The 16,809-nt window shown below is 48.4% G+C and overlaps 1 protein-coding gene across 1 annotated transcript in view; it reads right to left on the bottom strand.

The window, feature by feature from the left end:
• Positions 1 to 13,712, bottom strand: part of LOC123785973 (uncharacterized) — a 176,709-nt gene extending 162,997 nt beyond the window's left edge. Inside the window, exons 1-4 of the mRNA XM_087863907.1 lie at positions 13,532 to 13,712; positions 11,511 to 11,695; positions 10,858 to 10,908; positions 7,337 to 7,513 (exon numbers count right to left, since the gene is read on the bottom strand). Of these exons, the coding sequence (XP_087720033.1) occupies positions 7,337 to 7,513; positions 10,858 to 10,908; positions 11,511 to 11,695; positions 13,532 to 13,712 (594 nt within the window). The remainder of the gene's footprint in view (positions 1 to 7,336; positions 7,514 to 10,857; positions 10,909 to 11,510; positions 11,696 to 13,531) is intronic.
• Between the last annotated feature and the right edge of the window lie 3,097 nt (positions 13,713 to 16,809).

Raw genomic sequence — 16,809 nt, 5'->3', positions numbered from 1 at the left:
CCACCTAGGACCTCTCTACTGCCCTGGGCTCAAGACCTCTGTTTGTCATTTCATTGGGTTGGGAAAGAACAGTTCACCCACTTCCCAGGAATCCCTGCAATGTGCCCTAGTGGCCTACACGCTTCTTCCCCGACAAGCGTGACTGGTGGCCTAGGTGTGGCCACTGGCCAAGATCTGGGTTCTACAGGGGAAGTGCAGACAGGGTCCCCATGATCAACAAGACGCTGCCGAAGATGTGCAGCGCTCCTTGCTTCTCCCCAGCCTGGCCGAGATGGAGAGCCGGCAAATGCCCGAGTGAGGCCTAGAGCGGCTCTGGTCGCCCGCACCTGCTGGCTTTGGGGTGGCCCGTGGGCTCGGCTCGTGCTGCTGCTTCTGCTACCACTATCCCAGTCGTGACCCAGCCTGGCATCGGGCCGGTGGCTGAGCCGTCTCAGGTCAGCACCACGCCTTCCAGCTTTCCCTATGGAAATGAGGCCATGCCCATGAAACTGAGCACGGGACAGAGGCAGTAAGTTTCTGTTTACCGGTTCTGGAACCTGACCCTTCTCTCTGAGGGAACAGTCCTTGCCAGAACTTCTACTCAGGCCCAGTGTTTAAATCAAAGGCAACAGGCCTTCATTGACTATCTGGCTAAGAGAAATGCCTGGAGTTGACGGTATTTCAGGTCAAGCGCTCCTGATTCTGGCTGGAGCAGAGGCCACTCTTTGCAAAAAGAGTAGCCAAAGACAGTCTGCATCAGATTTGCTGGGCAGAGAGGGAGGGGCTTGTTTGCTAACACACAGATTCCTGGGCCCCACCCGGATAATCCCATCATCTGGTTCTGAACCCCTGGGGAATGGGGGCGGGGGTCCATTAATCTCCCTAATTAACAAGCTCCCACCCCACCCCCAGGGAACTCTTGTGCTCACTAAAGTTTGCAGAGCACTGCCTGCCCAGCCTAACAGCAGTAAATTCAACATGCTTCACTTTCCTAGAGCAGGAAAAGAAAACTCATTTCTGTCCCAGGGTCCAGATTCCAGTAAAAGTAAAAGAGTCGCAGTCGTTAAACCACGTGCCCACAAGGGCAGTGGTCGTGTGTATGTCTCCAGAAACCCTATGCATGGGTGCGTGGGAGGCTGTGGTGGAGGGGGGTCTTTGCCCTTGAAGGAGGTTATAGAAGAAGATGCAAAGGAGGAGACAAAAGGAAGGGAATGAGAAAAGAAGGGGGTCTCCAGTGGGACTGTTGTATAAAGACAAACTGAGAGCCCAAGAGCTGTTAACCTGTGGGGTCACGGGAAAGATGAAGACTGACGAGGGGCCGTACTGAAATATCAAATCGCACACCACAGCAGGGCTGGGTCTCAAAAACATAATATTGAGTGAAAGGAAGCATCACAGAAGAATCACACAGTAAGTTCCATTTATGTGAATTTTTAAAAACCGGCAGAAGCAAATAGCATATTACATAGGAGCGCATACAGAGGCGTAACATTGTAAAAAGCAATAAAGGAATGATGTCCCTGGAATCCAGGCGGGTCCCCTGCGCCACCTCGGTGAAAGCAGGGATGACAGGGAACCTCAAAGGTACCGATCCATTTCTAGTTCTTAAGCAGGTGGTGGGTGGGCCCTCAGATGTGCTGACATGTACTTAAAGCACATCATTTTGCACAGATGCCATACGAAGGTTTTTAAACACACATATGAAACAATGAGCAGCATGAATATGAACATGGCTTGTTCATCAAATTCTGAAATACTAGGAAAAGGCAGCCCTTTCTAGAATCTGTGGCAGGTATGGCTTGAGCGAATAAAAGGAAGTCCCATTCACCAAGGGGACTGCGGATGTTCAGCACTTGTTACTGACTGATCTTGCCTCCGGGACAGGGATGGGTACGTAAATGAGGTCTTGGGTACTTGACCGGGAGAGGAAATAGAGTGTCCAGCGCCACAGGGCATGGGCTGAGAGCCAGGTAGCCGAGCCAGGTCCTGGAGCAAGGCGGGACATGCCAGGGTCAGCAAATCTAAAAGGGCCAAAATGGGAAGGAGGAACTTAGACTGGAAGCCAAACAAGTGGGACCAGAGGAGGGGGAACGGGAGGGGGGTAATCCGAAGAGGCCAGCCTGTAGGAATTCTCTTAGCTGGATTTGGGCCCCCTCTGGGATTAAGGGTGACCTGGTCTGTGGCAAACTTCCGGAAGCAGATGTGACACAAAGATGGATGTCAGCTCCAGAGGTGACACCAGTAGACAGAGCCACAGATGGCCAAGAGCAGCTCCCCTGAGGCAGCCCATTAACCACACACCCCCAGAGACAAAAGCAGCCTTAGAAGCAACCTGTCCACTTTCTGGCTCAATGTAGAAATTCCTGCTCCATCCTGTCACAAATTCCCAAGCTCTGATTATTCTAGAGGCTCAGGACCTCTGGAGGGTTCTGTCCCATTGTAAATAGTCATGCTCTCTTATCAAATCCTTTGTTTGGAGCTGAATTTCAGCCTCCTTGGCATATTTCCCCAGTTGTGTCACCTCTGCTTTCAGGAGCTATGCAAAATTAGCCAAGTCCCTCTTGCACCCACCAGGTCAGCAAGACTCTGGGTTCTGGCCAATAAGCAGAACAAGGTCCACTAGGGGGTTGGTGTGGTTGACACGGAGACATGCCAGCCTGACTGCCCCTCAAAGAAGGACTTGCTGCCGTCAGCACACAGCCTCCAGCTGATTGGGGCTGGCCGAGAGCTGCCTCACCAAAACAATTGGTCACGGGCAGGGTGTCGAAATGCTGGCCACTGCATCCCCCCACCAGCCACTCTAATGGGCCACATACGCCCATGGGCTCAGCTTTGTCAGGCCTGCATCTCAGCATCACCACCCTCCATGCCCAATCCTGCTTCCACTCCCTGACCTTCACAGGTGTTTATCCCTAATGAACGCCCTGCTCACCAAACCCCAGCTCAGCACCTCCTTCCAGAGTGCCCCATCTGCTACAGAAAGGCAGTCTTTCCAACAGATTAAACCAAACAGGGGACGGTTTGGGACCCTCTAGCAGAGAAAAAATATGGTGTTTCCATTCTCAGATACCTTATTCTCTGAAGCCTTTGCTAAGAGTCTGGGGTTTCCCTAAGAGCTCCTTCAAAGCAAACAGGCAAGGATTTTATTTAGGAGAGGGTCCACTGCAACTCTCCAGCCTGAGCAGGTTGTCCCAACGAACAGTTCAGAATGGGCCAGACTGCAAACATGCTCAGCTCCCTGCCCCCGGGTGGGGTTGGAAAAGCCATCACCCTCTTCCATTTATTAGCACAAACCAGCAGAACAACCTGGCAGTGTCCACGTACTTGGAAAGGGTTTCCGTTCAAGCTCAATTTCTTTCCCAGTCCCAGAATTCTCAAAAGCAGCAGCTCCCTGGTTCTCCCTCTTCTGGACCCATAGTACTGATGTTCTTGTCCCATTTTATGCAATTAATTACGCACTGCTATAGGACAATTCCCAGGCTGCTGGTGGGTCGGCTCATTTACTTATCCCTCGGATTATTATTTTCTACTAAGAACAAAACAGCAACCAGCTAGGAGCTCCTCATACAGATTTTTTTGGTAGGAAAAGACTATGCTAGGCTTCCTCCTAGCACGGCTGTTAGGTTAAATTACAAGGAATTTCTAATCCTTTCTTTTTTTTTTAAAGATTTTATTTATTTATTTGACCCAGAAAGAGACAGAGTATAAGCAAGGGAAGCACACAAGCAGGGGGAGAAGCAGGTGTCCCAAGAAGCAGGGAGCCCAATGTGGGGCTTGATCCCAGGACCCTGGGATCATGACCCAAACCAAAGGCAGACGCCCAACTGACTGAGTGACCCAGGTACCCCTCTAATCCTTTCTTTTTAAGTGACTTTTATTATCACCATCTCTTTTTTAATTATTATTTAAAAAGAAATTCATTATCTTCATTTCCTACTGCTGCTGTAACAACCACAACCTCAGTGGGTTAAAACCATCCAAATTCATCATCTTCTAGTTCTGTAGGTCCGAAGCCCAAAGTGGCTCTCACTGGGCTAAAATGAAGGTGTCAGGAAGGCCCCATTCCTTTTTTGGAGGCTTTAGGAGAGAACCCATTTTCTTACCTTTTCCAGCTTCTAGGAGTCACCAGCATTTCTGGGCTCCTGGCCCTCTTGCACCCGCAGCGGCTGGTGGAGTCTTTCTCGCAGGGCACCATTGCTCTGTGCCTGCCCTGCCCCCTCCACATTTAAAGACTGGGGTGATTACGTTGGGTCCACCTGGATTATCTAGGATAATCTCCCTTTCTCCAGGTCAGCTGATTAGCAACATCAATTTCAACTTAATTCCCTTTTGTCGTGTAACCTTACATATTCCCAGACTCTGAGGATGAGGACGCGGACATCTTTGGAAGGTCATTATTCTGCCTACAATATATATGTTCACTGTAGGAAATTCAGATATAAGGAAAAGTATAAAGGAGAATATATAAAACCACTTCAAATCCCACTGCCCAGAGATAACCAACAGTTTAGTGGATATTCATCCAGTCCTTTGTTCAATGCGTGGGTTTTTTTTTTCCTTTGTAAACTAGATTTGGATAATACTATGGTGTTTAGTAATTTTCCTTAATAATACACATATATTTCCATGCTATCTAATATTTTGCTACATTCCATTTTTTTAATGGCTATCTAGGATTCTACTCTGTGGATGTGCTATAATTTATTTAACTTAGTTAATTCTCTGTTGTAAGACACATAATTTATCGCTAACTTTTCTTTATGCTTAATAGCCTGTGGTAAACATCCCCAAAGCTACGTCTTTATACACATTTTTAGGATCCATTTTCTAAAGGTACCCCAAAGACTGGGTACCAGTCATATCACTTGTCCTGCCAAGTGGGATGTTTTTTAGAATGAAAAGAGGTCAATCTTAAAAATTAACAGTAACTAATAACTAACAATAAGCTGGGACTGACCTGGGCATGATACATACTGCCTCCTAGCCTCCTGAAAGGTCGCAAGGATTCACCTTCCCACCAGCAGCAGCCAGGTATCCTCGCTCTGAGCCCTTGCCAAAACTGCCAGTCCTCCTCCCGCCCCCAGTCGCATCTTCCGGAGACTGAGAACCACACAGAGGCAAATGCCATTGTAACTCTCACTGGAGAGGTGGCCGTGGCAGGCCTGTTTCTTGCGGCCGGGAGAGGACAGCTAAGTCATTCTTGGCCCTCGTTGCCAATGATTTTACTTTAGGTGAGTCTGTCGTGGCTTCTGATGGAGGCACAGGCTGGATTAGCTTCAAGGCAGTGGTGACCGACTTCCCCTCCCTCACAAAGGTGTGCTACGGGCTCGGGTAGAAGAGGCACCTTCCCACAGAGTTTCAAGCCCAGGCCGACGCAGGTGTCCCCAGGGAGCCCTCCAACAAGACAGTATTACCTGAGCAGAGTCACCTGACAAACTTACCTGAGCAAGAGACACTGACCTTGAAGAGCCAGGGGCAAGAGCTTGAAGCTGCAGTCAGACAGCTTCCTACACAGTGTTTCAAGGACCAAGTTACACTTTCTCACCAGAGGACTTCCTTTTGGATAGAACCCTCTGAAACCATCAACTGTCAAGAACAAATAAGGTGGCTGCTGAAACCACAAAAACTAAAAGACTAAATTCATTGTGAAGATGTTTCCTAACATTCAAATGGGGATTTTTTTGTTTGTATTTGTTTGTTTTGTTTTTGTTTTTAGTAGAGGTTATTTGAATCAGGCCCCCAAGACGACAACACGCTCTCTGGGCAAAGACCCAGGCCCATGCACCAGGCTGCCTCACTCGGCTTCTGGAGATAGAAAATGGGCATTGTGAATGGGAACACGGAGACGAGATATCAAGTCCTCAGCCTTCTTGCCGCAGACATTTCTGACCTTCTGAGTCCAGTAACCCAGAGGCCACACAGGAGACGTTTGACTCATTCTTGTTGACTCATGGGCTGGAAACGCAAACCCAAACGGGCCCCAGGAGCGATCTCGTTTGGAGCAGTTTCACTTGTAAGCAACTGGCTGGCGGCCTAGAGAGAATGTAAGCCTTCGGAAACAGAGGAAAATGTTCCAGGTGACATTTTGTAAGCATACCTGCAAACCGTGCTTTGTTTGTCAACCTGGAAAATGAGCAGAACACACTTGCAAACTGTGCTCTGTTCGTTAAAAGAGCAAGAGGCAGAGCCGGCTAGCCTGGAACAGGGACTGGCCGGTCACCGCATGTCTAAGGCTGGGGCCTTCTCTCTGAAAGAACCGCTCTTCTTAAATTTCCAACCTTGATGTCTTAGTGCAGATGTTCAGTTGGAGATCTAGGCTGTTTGATACAAGCAAAGGCAGAGTTGTGGGATCACCATCAGCCACAAAAGGGAGCCCCACAATTTGGAGGAAGAAAACACTGGCCCAGAAGGTGAAACGTGTTGGATTCCTCACATCGAAAATCAGCTTCTGTATTCAGAAGGACGGGAGCCAGAAGGTCCTGAGTCCAGACCTAGAGCATGGCCTCCCACATGCTCTGTGGGCCTTGGGCAGGTGGATTTCCTGTTCTTTCTTTTTTTTTTTAAGATTGATTTATTATCTTAGAGAGACAGTGTGCACACATGTGCACAAGCACGAGTGCCGGGAGGGAGGGTCAGAGGGAGAGGGAGAGGGAATCCCAAGCGGACTCCACACTGAGCGCAGAGCCCGCCCCAAGTCAGGACCCCCAACATCCTGTGATCATGACCTGAGCCAAAATCAAGAGTCGGTTGCCTAACTGACTGAGCCCCCCAGGTGCCCCTGCCAGTGGAATTCTTCAAAGATATGGATGCTAAAGATAGGGCTAGCTAGAGCAAGGATAAACGCCGGATCTATTCAGAGATCCTAGGCCCTGGAGCCCTAGATTACCATACGTGTGTCATCTGCTCGAGCTGCTTACTGGTGAGAAGACCTACACAGCCGCTTCAGGCCTTTGCATCCTTTACAGCTGCAATTCCTTTTCCCCTCGGATATCCACAGGCCTACTCCCTCCCTTCATTCAGGCCTCTGCACAAATGTCACTGCTTCTACAAGTTTGCCTGATCAATGACCTTATCAGAAATAGCCTTACAATCCCCCTGCCTGATTTCCATTTTTCACACTTAATCACTACTCCCCACTACATGATATATTTAAGGGCTTAATATCTGCCTCCCCAGTTAAAACGTGAGGTGCAGAATGGAGACATTTGTATTTATAGCCAGGTCCCCAAGTCTTAGGACAGTGCCTAGCACATAATAAGAGTGCAATAAATATTTGTTGAATGAGTGAATGAGTCTTAAAGTTAGGGTTGAGGTAAACACCAAACAGTCAGTCTTTCACTGGGCAGATAGGGCTCACCTGAGAGGTATGCAGAGAGGAGCAGAGTTTGGAGTGCTTGGTGATAAGCTGGGGTGGGGAGAGGGCCAAGATCCACGGCTGGTGGCCCCACAGATGCAGACACCACAGGTGGGCCCAGCCCAGGGGCTTGCTTCTTGCCCACCTCCCTCCTGGTTTGACAGTAGCTCTCTTCAAACCCTGGCAGAGAACAGCCTGGTTAGAACTGGAAAAGTCTAAAGGAATTATTTGACTGATGAGCAAACTGAGGTCCAGAGAGGTTTACATGGCAGAGCTGGGGCTCACGCTCAGGTCTATCTGACACCCAGTCAACTCTTCTTTCTAAAATGCAACACTGCCGCCCCAAGAGTGGGAGGAAAGAGTCTCAGGAAAACTGCTCTGTAAACCTTTAACCAGTGGCTACTCTGAAGGTAGAAAGCGGACTCTAAACAACATTTCCTCTGAATTTTTACAACTCTCTATCAAATGACAACTCTGGACTTTATATAACAGTATTGTTCAACAGAACTTTCTACAACAGTGGAAATATTCTGTTTTTGTGCTGTCCAATACAGGAACCCCCTGTCACATGGGGCTAGTGAACATTCGTGGCTAGTGTGACTGAGGAACTGAATTTTAAATTTTAAATCTGATGTCACTTAGTTAATCTACATTTGGGTATAAATTGCTGTATGTGGCTAGTGGCTACCGCTTTTGGACTACCATTCTAGACACTTGTATACAGAAGTCTTACTCTGGAATATGAAGAGGAGGGGCAGGTGGGAGAAAGAGATGGGGGGAGAAGGGAGAAAGACAGAGAGACACACACATAGAGGGAGAGGGAGAGAAGGAAAAGGGGGGTTGGCGAGGAGAAGAAGGAAAAGATGAGAGGGAGGGAAAGGGAGGGAGAGGGAGGGAGGAAGACAGCGCGTGCACGCGTCCTGGTTGTAATTCCTCCTGACAGCCACAAGATGACACCATTGCTCAGACTCTCTGCTCTGAAAAGCAAATCTGGCCCTTTTGGGATTCCCAGCTCTCCTCTCTCTTCTATCTCTGTCCAACTGTCTCTCTTAGGTCTTTCTTCTTCCCTCCCTCCTCTCCCTCTTCCTCTCCCCCCCCCCCCAACCTTCTTCTTCAATCCTGACTTCATGAGACTGTTTGGTGGCCTTGAGCAATAGGACAGCAGAGGACCTTGTGCGAAGCTGAAAGCAGCAAGGATCCTTGAGTTTGATATTTGGCTACGGGAAGCTCAGTGCTTGGTTCATTGGCCATGACGGGAAAGGCACTCTGGATCCTTCTATCACTGCCCTGGACCTGGCCTGCGCCTTGGAAGGCCTTCAGGGACAGTCTTGTTCACGCACTCTTCCCCTTACCGCGTTCTCCCCACCAACCGCTCCCTTCCTTCCCCCTCCCCTCAACAGATCTTGGAAGCTCCTGCCCTCGGATCCGGTCCCACAGGTCATCACCGGAATGTCTCCGGAGAAACTATAAACGCGGAGAGAACGTCCCCTGGTGAGGGTTCTGAGGTCTCCTTTGTTATTTTAGCCTAAGGACAAAGGAGCCAGTGGCCTGGGGATGGTGGGTGGAGCTTGCAGTATTTTTCTGAGATTTTTGCAGTTGGGGACTCAATCCCCAGGGACGGGGCAGGGCCGCGGGCTAATTCCAGTGCGGCAGGATTGGGGCTCTGAAAGCTCGCACACCGAGGAAACTTCAAAGCTCTTCCGGGAATCGGGAAGGGAAGGGGCCCTGCGGAAGGTGGAAGGCAGCTTTGCAGGCACCGCCCTCTTGCTTTGAGCCGGGCCTGCCGCTCTTCAAACACCTCCAGACTGTCCCCGCTCAGCGGACTCGGGATTCGCCAGGGCCCTGAAGGCAAACACAGGGAGGACAGCGCCCCACCCCCGCCCCGAGTTTCTGGCTCTAACTGTCCTCTGGCCTTAAAAGCTGAGGCCGATTTCATCTCTGCAAACGGAGCCTGTCGCGGCAGAAACGCACCCACACCAGTCCTGCCTCCTCCCCAAACCTGGTCAAACTCTGACACAGCTGCTTTGCAGGGAGTGATCAGAATTACTAATACCAGGAGGTCATTTGAGGTAATAATTAGGACCGTCATTAATTTCTGAGGCCTGAGTGACTCATTTATCTCTGATATGCACAGGGATCAAAGGAGGGTATTTATAGCTTAGAAACAACCCTCCCATTCTTTCCCTTGTTATAATAAATAATAAAAAGCTCCCCGGGCCTCGTTCCTTACCCGTCTCTTTCCTGCTGGTCCTGTCTTAACTGTCCCTGTACAAAAACCAACCCGCCTCTCCCTTCTCTCTAGTCTTGTTCTTTCCTCTTTAAAAACCACGGCAGGTCCAGCTGCTCTCTGCCCCGCTCCAGAGAGTCTTGGCTGCAGCTGTACTGTGGAGTCAGTGGGGCCAATCCCTCTGTCCCTAGCAAGGCATCAGGTGGGCTGTCCTTGGAAACTTACCTCATCTTTACTTGGCCTCAGTATGGAGATCAGTGCTAGAGTCAGACTGACTGGGCAGCCTACAAACCTGGCCCTGTCACTTATGAGCTGTTTGACCTTGGGCAAGTTACTTAACCTTGTCAAGCCTCAGTTTCCCAATCTGTGAAATAGGGATGATAATCGCCTCTAAGGCTGGCTTATGAGAATTACAAAGGACAAAATATATAAAATGCCTAGCAGAGAACCTGGTACAAAATAATGTCAGCTACATTTGTCAGTACCTCAAAATCCTTGTTTTATTTTCAAGAGCTTGTAGCTGCCATGCAAACTGTATCTTTCATGTTCTGTTGTGGCCCCTAAGAGGTGAAGCGAGGACGCACGAAGCCCCACGAGGACTTAACAGGAATCGGATCATTGTACGTCTGTCTGCAGGGGCAGCGGGGGGCGGGGGGGTGTCTTCGCCTTCAGGAGGCTGTGAGACGGGCCCACGTCAGTTTCTCAACCTCTGCACTGTTGACATTTCAGTCCAGGTAACCCCCTGTTGTGAGGTGTCAGCCTGTGCTTTTACAATGTAAAGCAGCATCTCAGGCCTCTACTCACTAGGTGCCAGTAGCAGCCTTCTAGTTGTGACAATCAAAAATGTCTCTAGACTTCCCCGCATGTCCCCTGGGAGGCAAAATTGCCCTTGGTTGAGAACCCCTGGTCTAGGCAGATGGGCAAGTGTGGAGACCTCCCCCCAGGTACCCGGTGGAGCTAAAGTGTGGAGGCAGGAAGGAGCGTGATCGGAGGAGAGGCTCTCCTGCCAAGGCAGTGCTCAGGCAGAGCTGCAGGGTTGAGTACAGAGAGCAGCCCCACGGTTTTCCCTGGTAAGACTGGGCCTGGCTTATCCAGGACACAGCAGTCTGCTTTGATGTGCGCCTCTGGATTGCCCATAGCCAGAACTCAGATACATCGCCCTGTCCAGCCCCAGGAGCTCTGGCCAAGCAGCAGTGCCCCAGAGGCCCAGAACGCTCACTGAATCGACATCGGGTCAATTCTGATCTTCGGGCCGAGCACCACCAGAGTGGGACTCCCTACTCTGCCACTCACTCACCGTGTGTCCTTGGGCAAATTGCTCACCGGCTCTGGGCCTTAGGATCCGTATCTGTAAAATGACGACAACAAGAGCATTTACCTTATAGGGTCATTAAGAGGATTAAATGACTTCATATTTGTAAAGTACTTAAAACAGAGTCTGGCACATGGCAAGTACTCAGTGTTCGTTAAATAAGCCCAAACCCAAAAGAAAGCTGCTACAGGCCAGGAGACACCAGCTTCTGTAAGTCAGACGTTGCCCCTGCGGTTGTGTTTGTGCGGACCCCTGGCCATCTGCACCAGGCTGAAGGGGCTGTGAATCCCCGGGGCATCCCCCCCACAGTGGTGGTTGCTCTTAAAACTGCGTTCCTTTGACTAGACCAAAAACTTGGTGCAGAGGGCTTCAGAACTTCCCATCTGACAGCCCCTGGGGATTTCTTTGCAAGCGTTGGGAGGAAAACCTTTTCCTCTACAAACATAAGTGTGAGGGGTGAGGGTAGGGAGCTGATTAATAGGACAGAAGGCGACGTGTGTGCACACACTGAGTGCAGGGGCACCGAGTAACGGCAACTCACTGCAAAACCAGAGATGAGGGTGTATATACCAATTTAACAAAAGGGGGGAGGGGGTTAGAGCTTCAAAGGATGAAAGGTTCTGATGAGGCTGGCTTACTCGATTTCTTCGGGAATGTCCCTGTGCCGCACAGCAGTGCCTCCCTGACTGAGGCCTCCCTGGGGGTGGGGGGAGCGGGGGTGGCAGCTGGCTCTCCGAAAGCTCTACGTTAGTCAGATAAGGAAAGTCCAGATGAGGTTTCTGCGCATCTGCCGTTGAGCTATTGGTCCCTTCAAGGGAAGTACCTGGGGGGGGGGGGGAGTGAGGGAAGGAATTAGAGTGAGTGGATGAGGCCTTTGGGGAGCCCTAACACTTCTGCCTATCAGAGGAGGCAAAACCCTAGTCCGGAAGCTTCCCCAAACACAAGCAGGAAAAGCCACTCAGAGTCGCCAACTGCACTGTGTTAGTTATCTATCGCTAGGTAACAAATTACCCTTAAACAATAAATGTTTATCATCTCTGACAGTATCCGAGAGTCAGGAACCTGGAAGCAGCTTAGCTGGGTGGTTCTGGCTCAAGGTCTCTCAGGAGCTTGTGATCAATATGTCACATGGGGCCGCTCTCATCTGAAGGCTTGGCTGGGGCTGTGGGATCTGCCTCTAAGATGTCTCCTCTCAGGGCTGTTGGCAGGAGACCTCAGTTACTCACTGCACCGACCTGGGATAGGGCTGCTTGTGTGTCTTTATGACATAGCACAGGCCTTGTCCAGAGTGAGCAGCCCAAGACAGAAAGGGATGCAGAGGTCGTCATGTCTTGGTTGAGCTAGGCTTAAAATCATGTACAGTCACTTCAGTTGTCTTCTGTTGATCATACAGATCAACCTGATACAATGTGGGACACTACACAAGGCCCTGAAAACCAGGAGATGGGGTTCACTGGGCACCGTGTTAGAGACTATCTACCACACCACCACAGAAGAATTTCGCCTGGGCACTGTGAGGTCAGCCCTGCTCAGGCACACCCTTGCAGAAGCCTCTCAGATGAAAATCCAGTTGCACGAGGGTGGGATTTGATGCTACTACCCACTGCCTCAGTCTGCCTCCTCACCGAAAAGCACACCCACTCAGAAGTGGGTCATGAGTCATCCCCACGGTGGAGCAAAATCTACATGCAAGGCACTGGGTGGGAGAAGCACAGGGCTCATGGAGCCCTCTCTGAGTCAAGACTGGGAAATAAAGCCCTCACACGAAAATAATAATGATAATAATATGGAAACATGCAATTTTTTAATTGTGAGATTATAGAGGAGGGGACATGATGGGGCTGAGGCAGTTCGGCAGGCTTTGGGGAAGAGATGAGACATGAGTTAAGTCCTATCACCCAAGACCCTTCCTGAGTCCCAAGTCCAAATATGAGGAACTACTGACAGCTTCCCCCTGCTTCCTGCTGTTTCATGCCTCCCAGCCATTGCATATGCTCTTCCCTCCAGCAGGAATACCTTTTCCCCAATCTTCCCCTTCTCGTTAACTCCATTTCTCCTTTCAGACAGGAGCACTGCCTCTAATAAGCCATCCCTGATACCCTCTCATCTGATGTAGCTGTCCTCCTCTGTGGTCTCAAAGCATCCTTACCTCCCACAGAACTCTACCATGCTTGACCTGACGCACTGCTTGCTTCCCCACTAGACTTGAATCTTCTTGAGGGCAGGCAACAATGTCAGATTCATATTATATGGTGCCTAGCACAGTGCCTGGTGCATACTATCACTGAATATATGTTTGTAAAAACAAAGGAGGTTGGGCAAGAGGAAGAGAGAGAAGGAGGATGGGCTCAGGAGGTAGCAATAACACATCATCTTTCCTCCTCCCCTTCATTCCTAAGAGTGGGGCTTCAGGCAATATCAGAGCTCTTGGCCAGAACCACTCTCCTCTGCCCCTCCACAGCCCAACCAAAGTAATCTGGACAGTTCTAGTCTCTATCATACAACATGTTGTTTGAGAAATAGCTTTTAGTATTGAAGGCATACAAAAAAGGGAGGAGCTGCAGGATTATTTGTTCCCAGGATACCCCGACTTAACTGGAGGAGCTTGAGACTATCCACAGGTTGAAAGCACCCCATGGTGACAATCTCTGTGACCCACCAGGCTCCCTGAGAGCAGCCAGCAGTGCTGACAGGAGGTGAATGTCTGCCATTAAGCGACTCAAGGCCATAACAGGGTGACCCCAGAAGGAGATCAGATGTTGGAGAGAATCACAGAGGACTGAAGGTTTGGGGACACCTGATGTCCCCTGAAGTAGCCCAAGGCCACTTTCTGGCCCCATTCTGCCTAGACCCCTAAGTGACAGCTCTCTCTGCCCCTCCTTGGACACAAGTTAGCCTTCTGGTTATTCATAGCCACTCACTCACATGCTCTTTCCACATGCATCAGGTTAATATTTTAAATATTAACTGGTGTTTTGTTTTGGTTTGGTTTGGTTTGGTTTTCTGTTAGCTGAAACTTCATGTGCTGAGAATGAGTTAGCCTACTCCTTGGTTCAAGGCACACCCTTTTTTATTAGCATATGCAGGGCTCACTTTTATTTTACTTTTTTTTTCTCCCCTTTGTCCCATCCCCAGCCTTGTTTTTCTCCTCTTATCGTTGCTGTGATTCTGTGTACTGCCAATCCTATTCCTATTTGCATCCTGACCCAGTATTCGTATTATTTTGTGTGTATTTTTAAAACATATGCTGAAGTAGTCTTTAGCTACTCTTCTCACTCTTGTCCACTCAAGATGATGAGACTTTGAGATGGCTCCAAGTTGATGTGAGTAAACATGACCAGAGCATTTCTTTTACCTGCTGAATAGTACTCATCATTTCATATAACATTTTCTTTATCTGCTTTCCTATTAATAAATTTCTAGGTGTTCCCAAACCCTATTACAAATGATTCTCCAAGGACATACTCACATGTGTTTCTGTGGGGGCTTGGGCAAGAGTTTCTCTGGGCTCCGCCTCCAGGAGAGCCAGGTTGTAGGATCTACCTGTATTGTTTCACTTAACACTTGTGAACTGCTTCCCAGAAAGTTATACCAGTTAACATTCCCATGAGAGTTTGTTTTCCTTTACCTTTAGTAGCACTTGATATTATCCAACTTTTTAATATTTGCCAATCTGATGTGCATAAGACCTGTATCTACATCGTCACCAAATTTTCCCCAATTTTTCCTTTCCATCCCTATCTGTTGTTTCCCCATTCAGGGTCAGGTTGTTCTATTCTCACTCCCTCAGGGAAGGGATGTAATGGCCAAAAGCAGAAAATGGGGAGGAGGGACGAGTGTTTCCTTCTGGCTTTTGAGTTTCAAAATCCTAGGCTCTTGGAGGACCAAAAAGGATTCATAGCACAGAAAATGGATTTTTTGGGGGGAAACATCATGAAAAGGAGAGGAAAAGCAGGCACCTCCTTTGGCCCAGGCCCAGTTGAACAACAGGGAGTGAGCTGGGTGAGGAGAGTGTTGGAAGGAAAGTTCCTATGATTGCAGATCAAAACACTGTTGGCTGAGTCAGGTCCCATAAACACAGGAAATGAGCCAGGTTTAAGGTCAACGGGGAGTGGCAGGGACTGTGTTTCCCTGGATGCCACCTTCCTCTAACACTTCTCAACTCTGGCTGCAATATGGAGGTCTACCCTCGTGTTCCAGATCTTTCCATTTTTTTCAAGAGAATACAAATCAGATTTTTTATGTGGAAGGTCCCCTTAAAAAAATGTTACTATGTAAAACTTCAAATTTAAAAACAAACAAATCAGTTTAATGAACTTCCTTATACTCACCGAGTTTCCATAATGGCCAATTTCGTTTCATCTATAACCCCACCCACTTTGATTATTTTGCAGTAAATCCCAGACACACCACTTTCTTTGTGTAGATAAGGACTCATGTTTCTAACTATAACACAATATCATAACTAAACAAAACCCCAATAATTTCACATCAAGTAGCCTGTCAGTGTGAAAATTTACAATTTTCTCATGAAGGTCATAAATGTTTATATTACTCTATTTTTTACAGTTTGTTTGAGACAGGATCCAAATCACATGCCTTGCAAGTGATTGGTGTTTTTAAGTTTCTTTTCATCTACAGGTTTGATCCCCATCTTTTTGTCCCTTGCAAGGTATTTGTTAAAGAAGCTAGGTCTTTTGTCATCTAATTTCCTACCATTTGGGTTTTGCCTGGCTCATTTCACATGCTTCTCTCTTTTCTGCATTTCCTGGTAACTGGTAGTTGGATCTAAAAGCTAAAGCTCTACTTCAAAAAAAAAAAAAAAGTATGTTCATAATCTTTTCAAAAGAATCTTTAGATACTGTCTGAGCCAGACAAAATACCAGCTGGACTGGATTTGACCTGCGAGCTACTGATTCGTTTCCTCTGGCTTAGATGTCAGTGATCGTGGACAAAACGATTCAGGGACCTCTGTCCTGAGCTGAGCCCCAAGGAGAGAGCAAAATCCCAAAACAATGTGTAGGAGCTTCAAGCAGGAGGCCCTGTGCCTCACCTTCTAGAGAGAATCCCAGTCAGAGAGGGAGCAGAGCTCCACAGAAGGGAGGAGGGTGTGCAGCTCCTTGAGGCCTGGCGGAGGGACTTTGCAGCGCTCAGGGGCAGCACAGAGGCAGAGGGGTGCCCCGTCCTGAGGGACCCTGCATCTCCATAGCAACCAAGGAGTATCTGCCCTGCTCCACCCCCATACCAGGGGAAGTCCTCCAGAACTAGACAACCTAGGGAAAAGGGGGCAGATTCTAAATGGCTAGGTTGAAGATCGGGACTCCTTGATTGGAACGGGGGCCTGTGTTAGAAGTCCAGTTGTATTAAGGAAAACAGAGGAGTTTAGGTTTGTCACTTGCGTTCGCAGACTGAGATTTGTACCCATCACACATGGGAGCCTCTGGGGACCCATTAAAAACCTTGGTGCAGCACACCTTGGAGCCAAGCATTTGGAGGCAGGGGTCTCTTTCCTGTGAGAGAACTGGACAGAGGAGAGGAAAGCTCAGAGACCACTATTGATTCTGGAAATTCTCCTTTCCTTCTGTTTGATTCTGTTGATGGAAATATTCATCTGACTTTCTGGATTTTGTCTTTTTAAAAAACATTTGAGTGCACTTCATAATTAATTTACTAATGGATTGTATTTTTCAATCTGAACTGAGGCTCTTGTTTTTAGTAGAAGAATTATGACTACATTCATTTGCCATTATGTTTAGTCATTTCCTGGGTTCATATTTTATTTCAATTTTTATATTTCCTTGCCTCTTTTCCATTATGTCTTTTGTTTATTTGTACCTTGCAAGTAAATATGTATGGTAAGTCATATTTTTTTTCAGCAGAAATGGGCAATTAACTTAATGAAAAAAAGTCAAAATTATAGAAAGTGAGATCAGACTT

Source organism: Ursus americanus, chromosome 7 (genome assembly GCF_024610735.1).
Source record: "Ursus americanus isolate L20-20 chromosome 7, mUrsAme1.1.p, whole genome shotgun sequence".
NCBI lineage: Eukaryota > Metazoa > Chordata > Mammalia > Carnivora > Ursidae > Ursus > Ursus americanus.
This window is presented reverse-complemented; position numbering and strand designations above follow the sequence as displayed.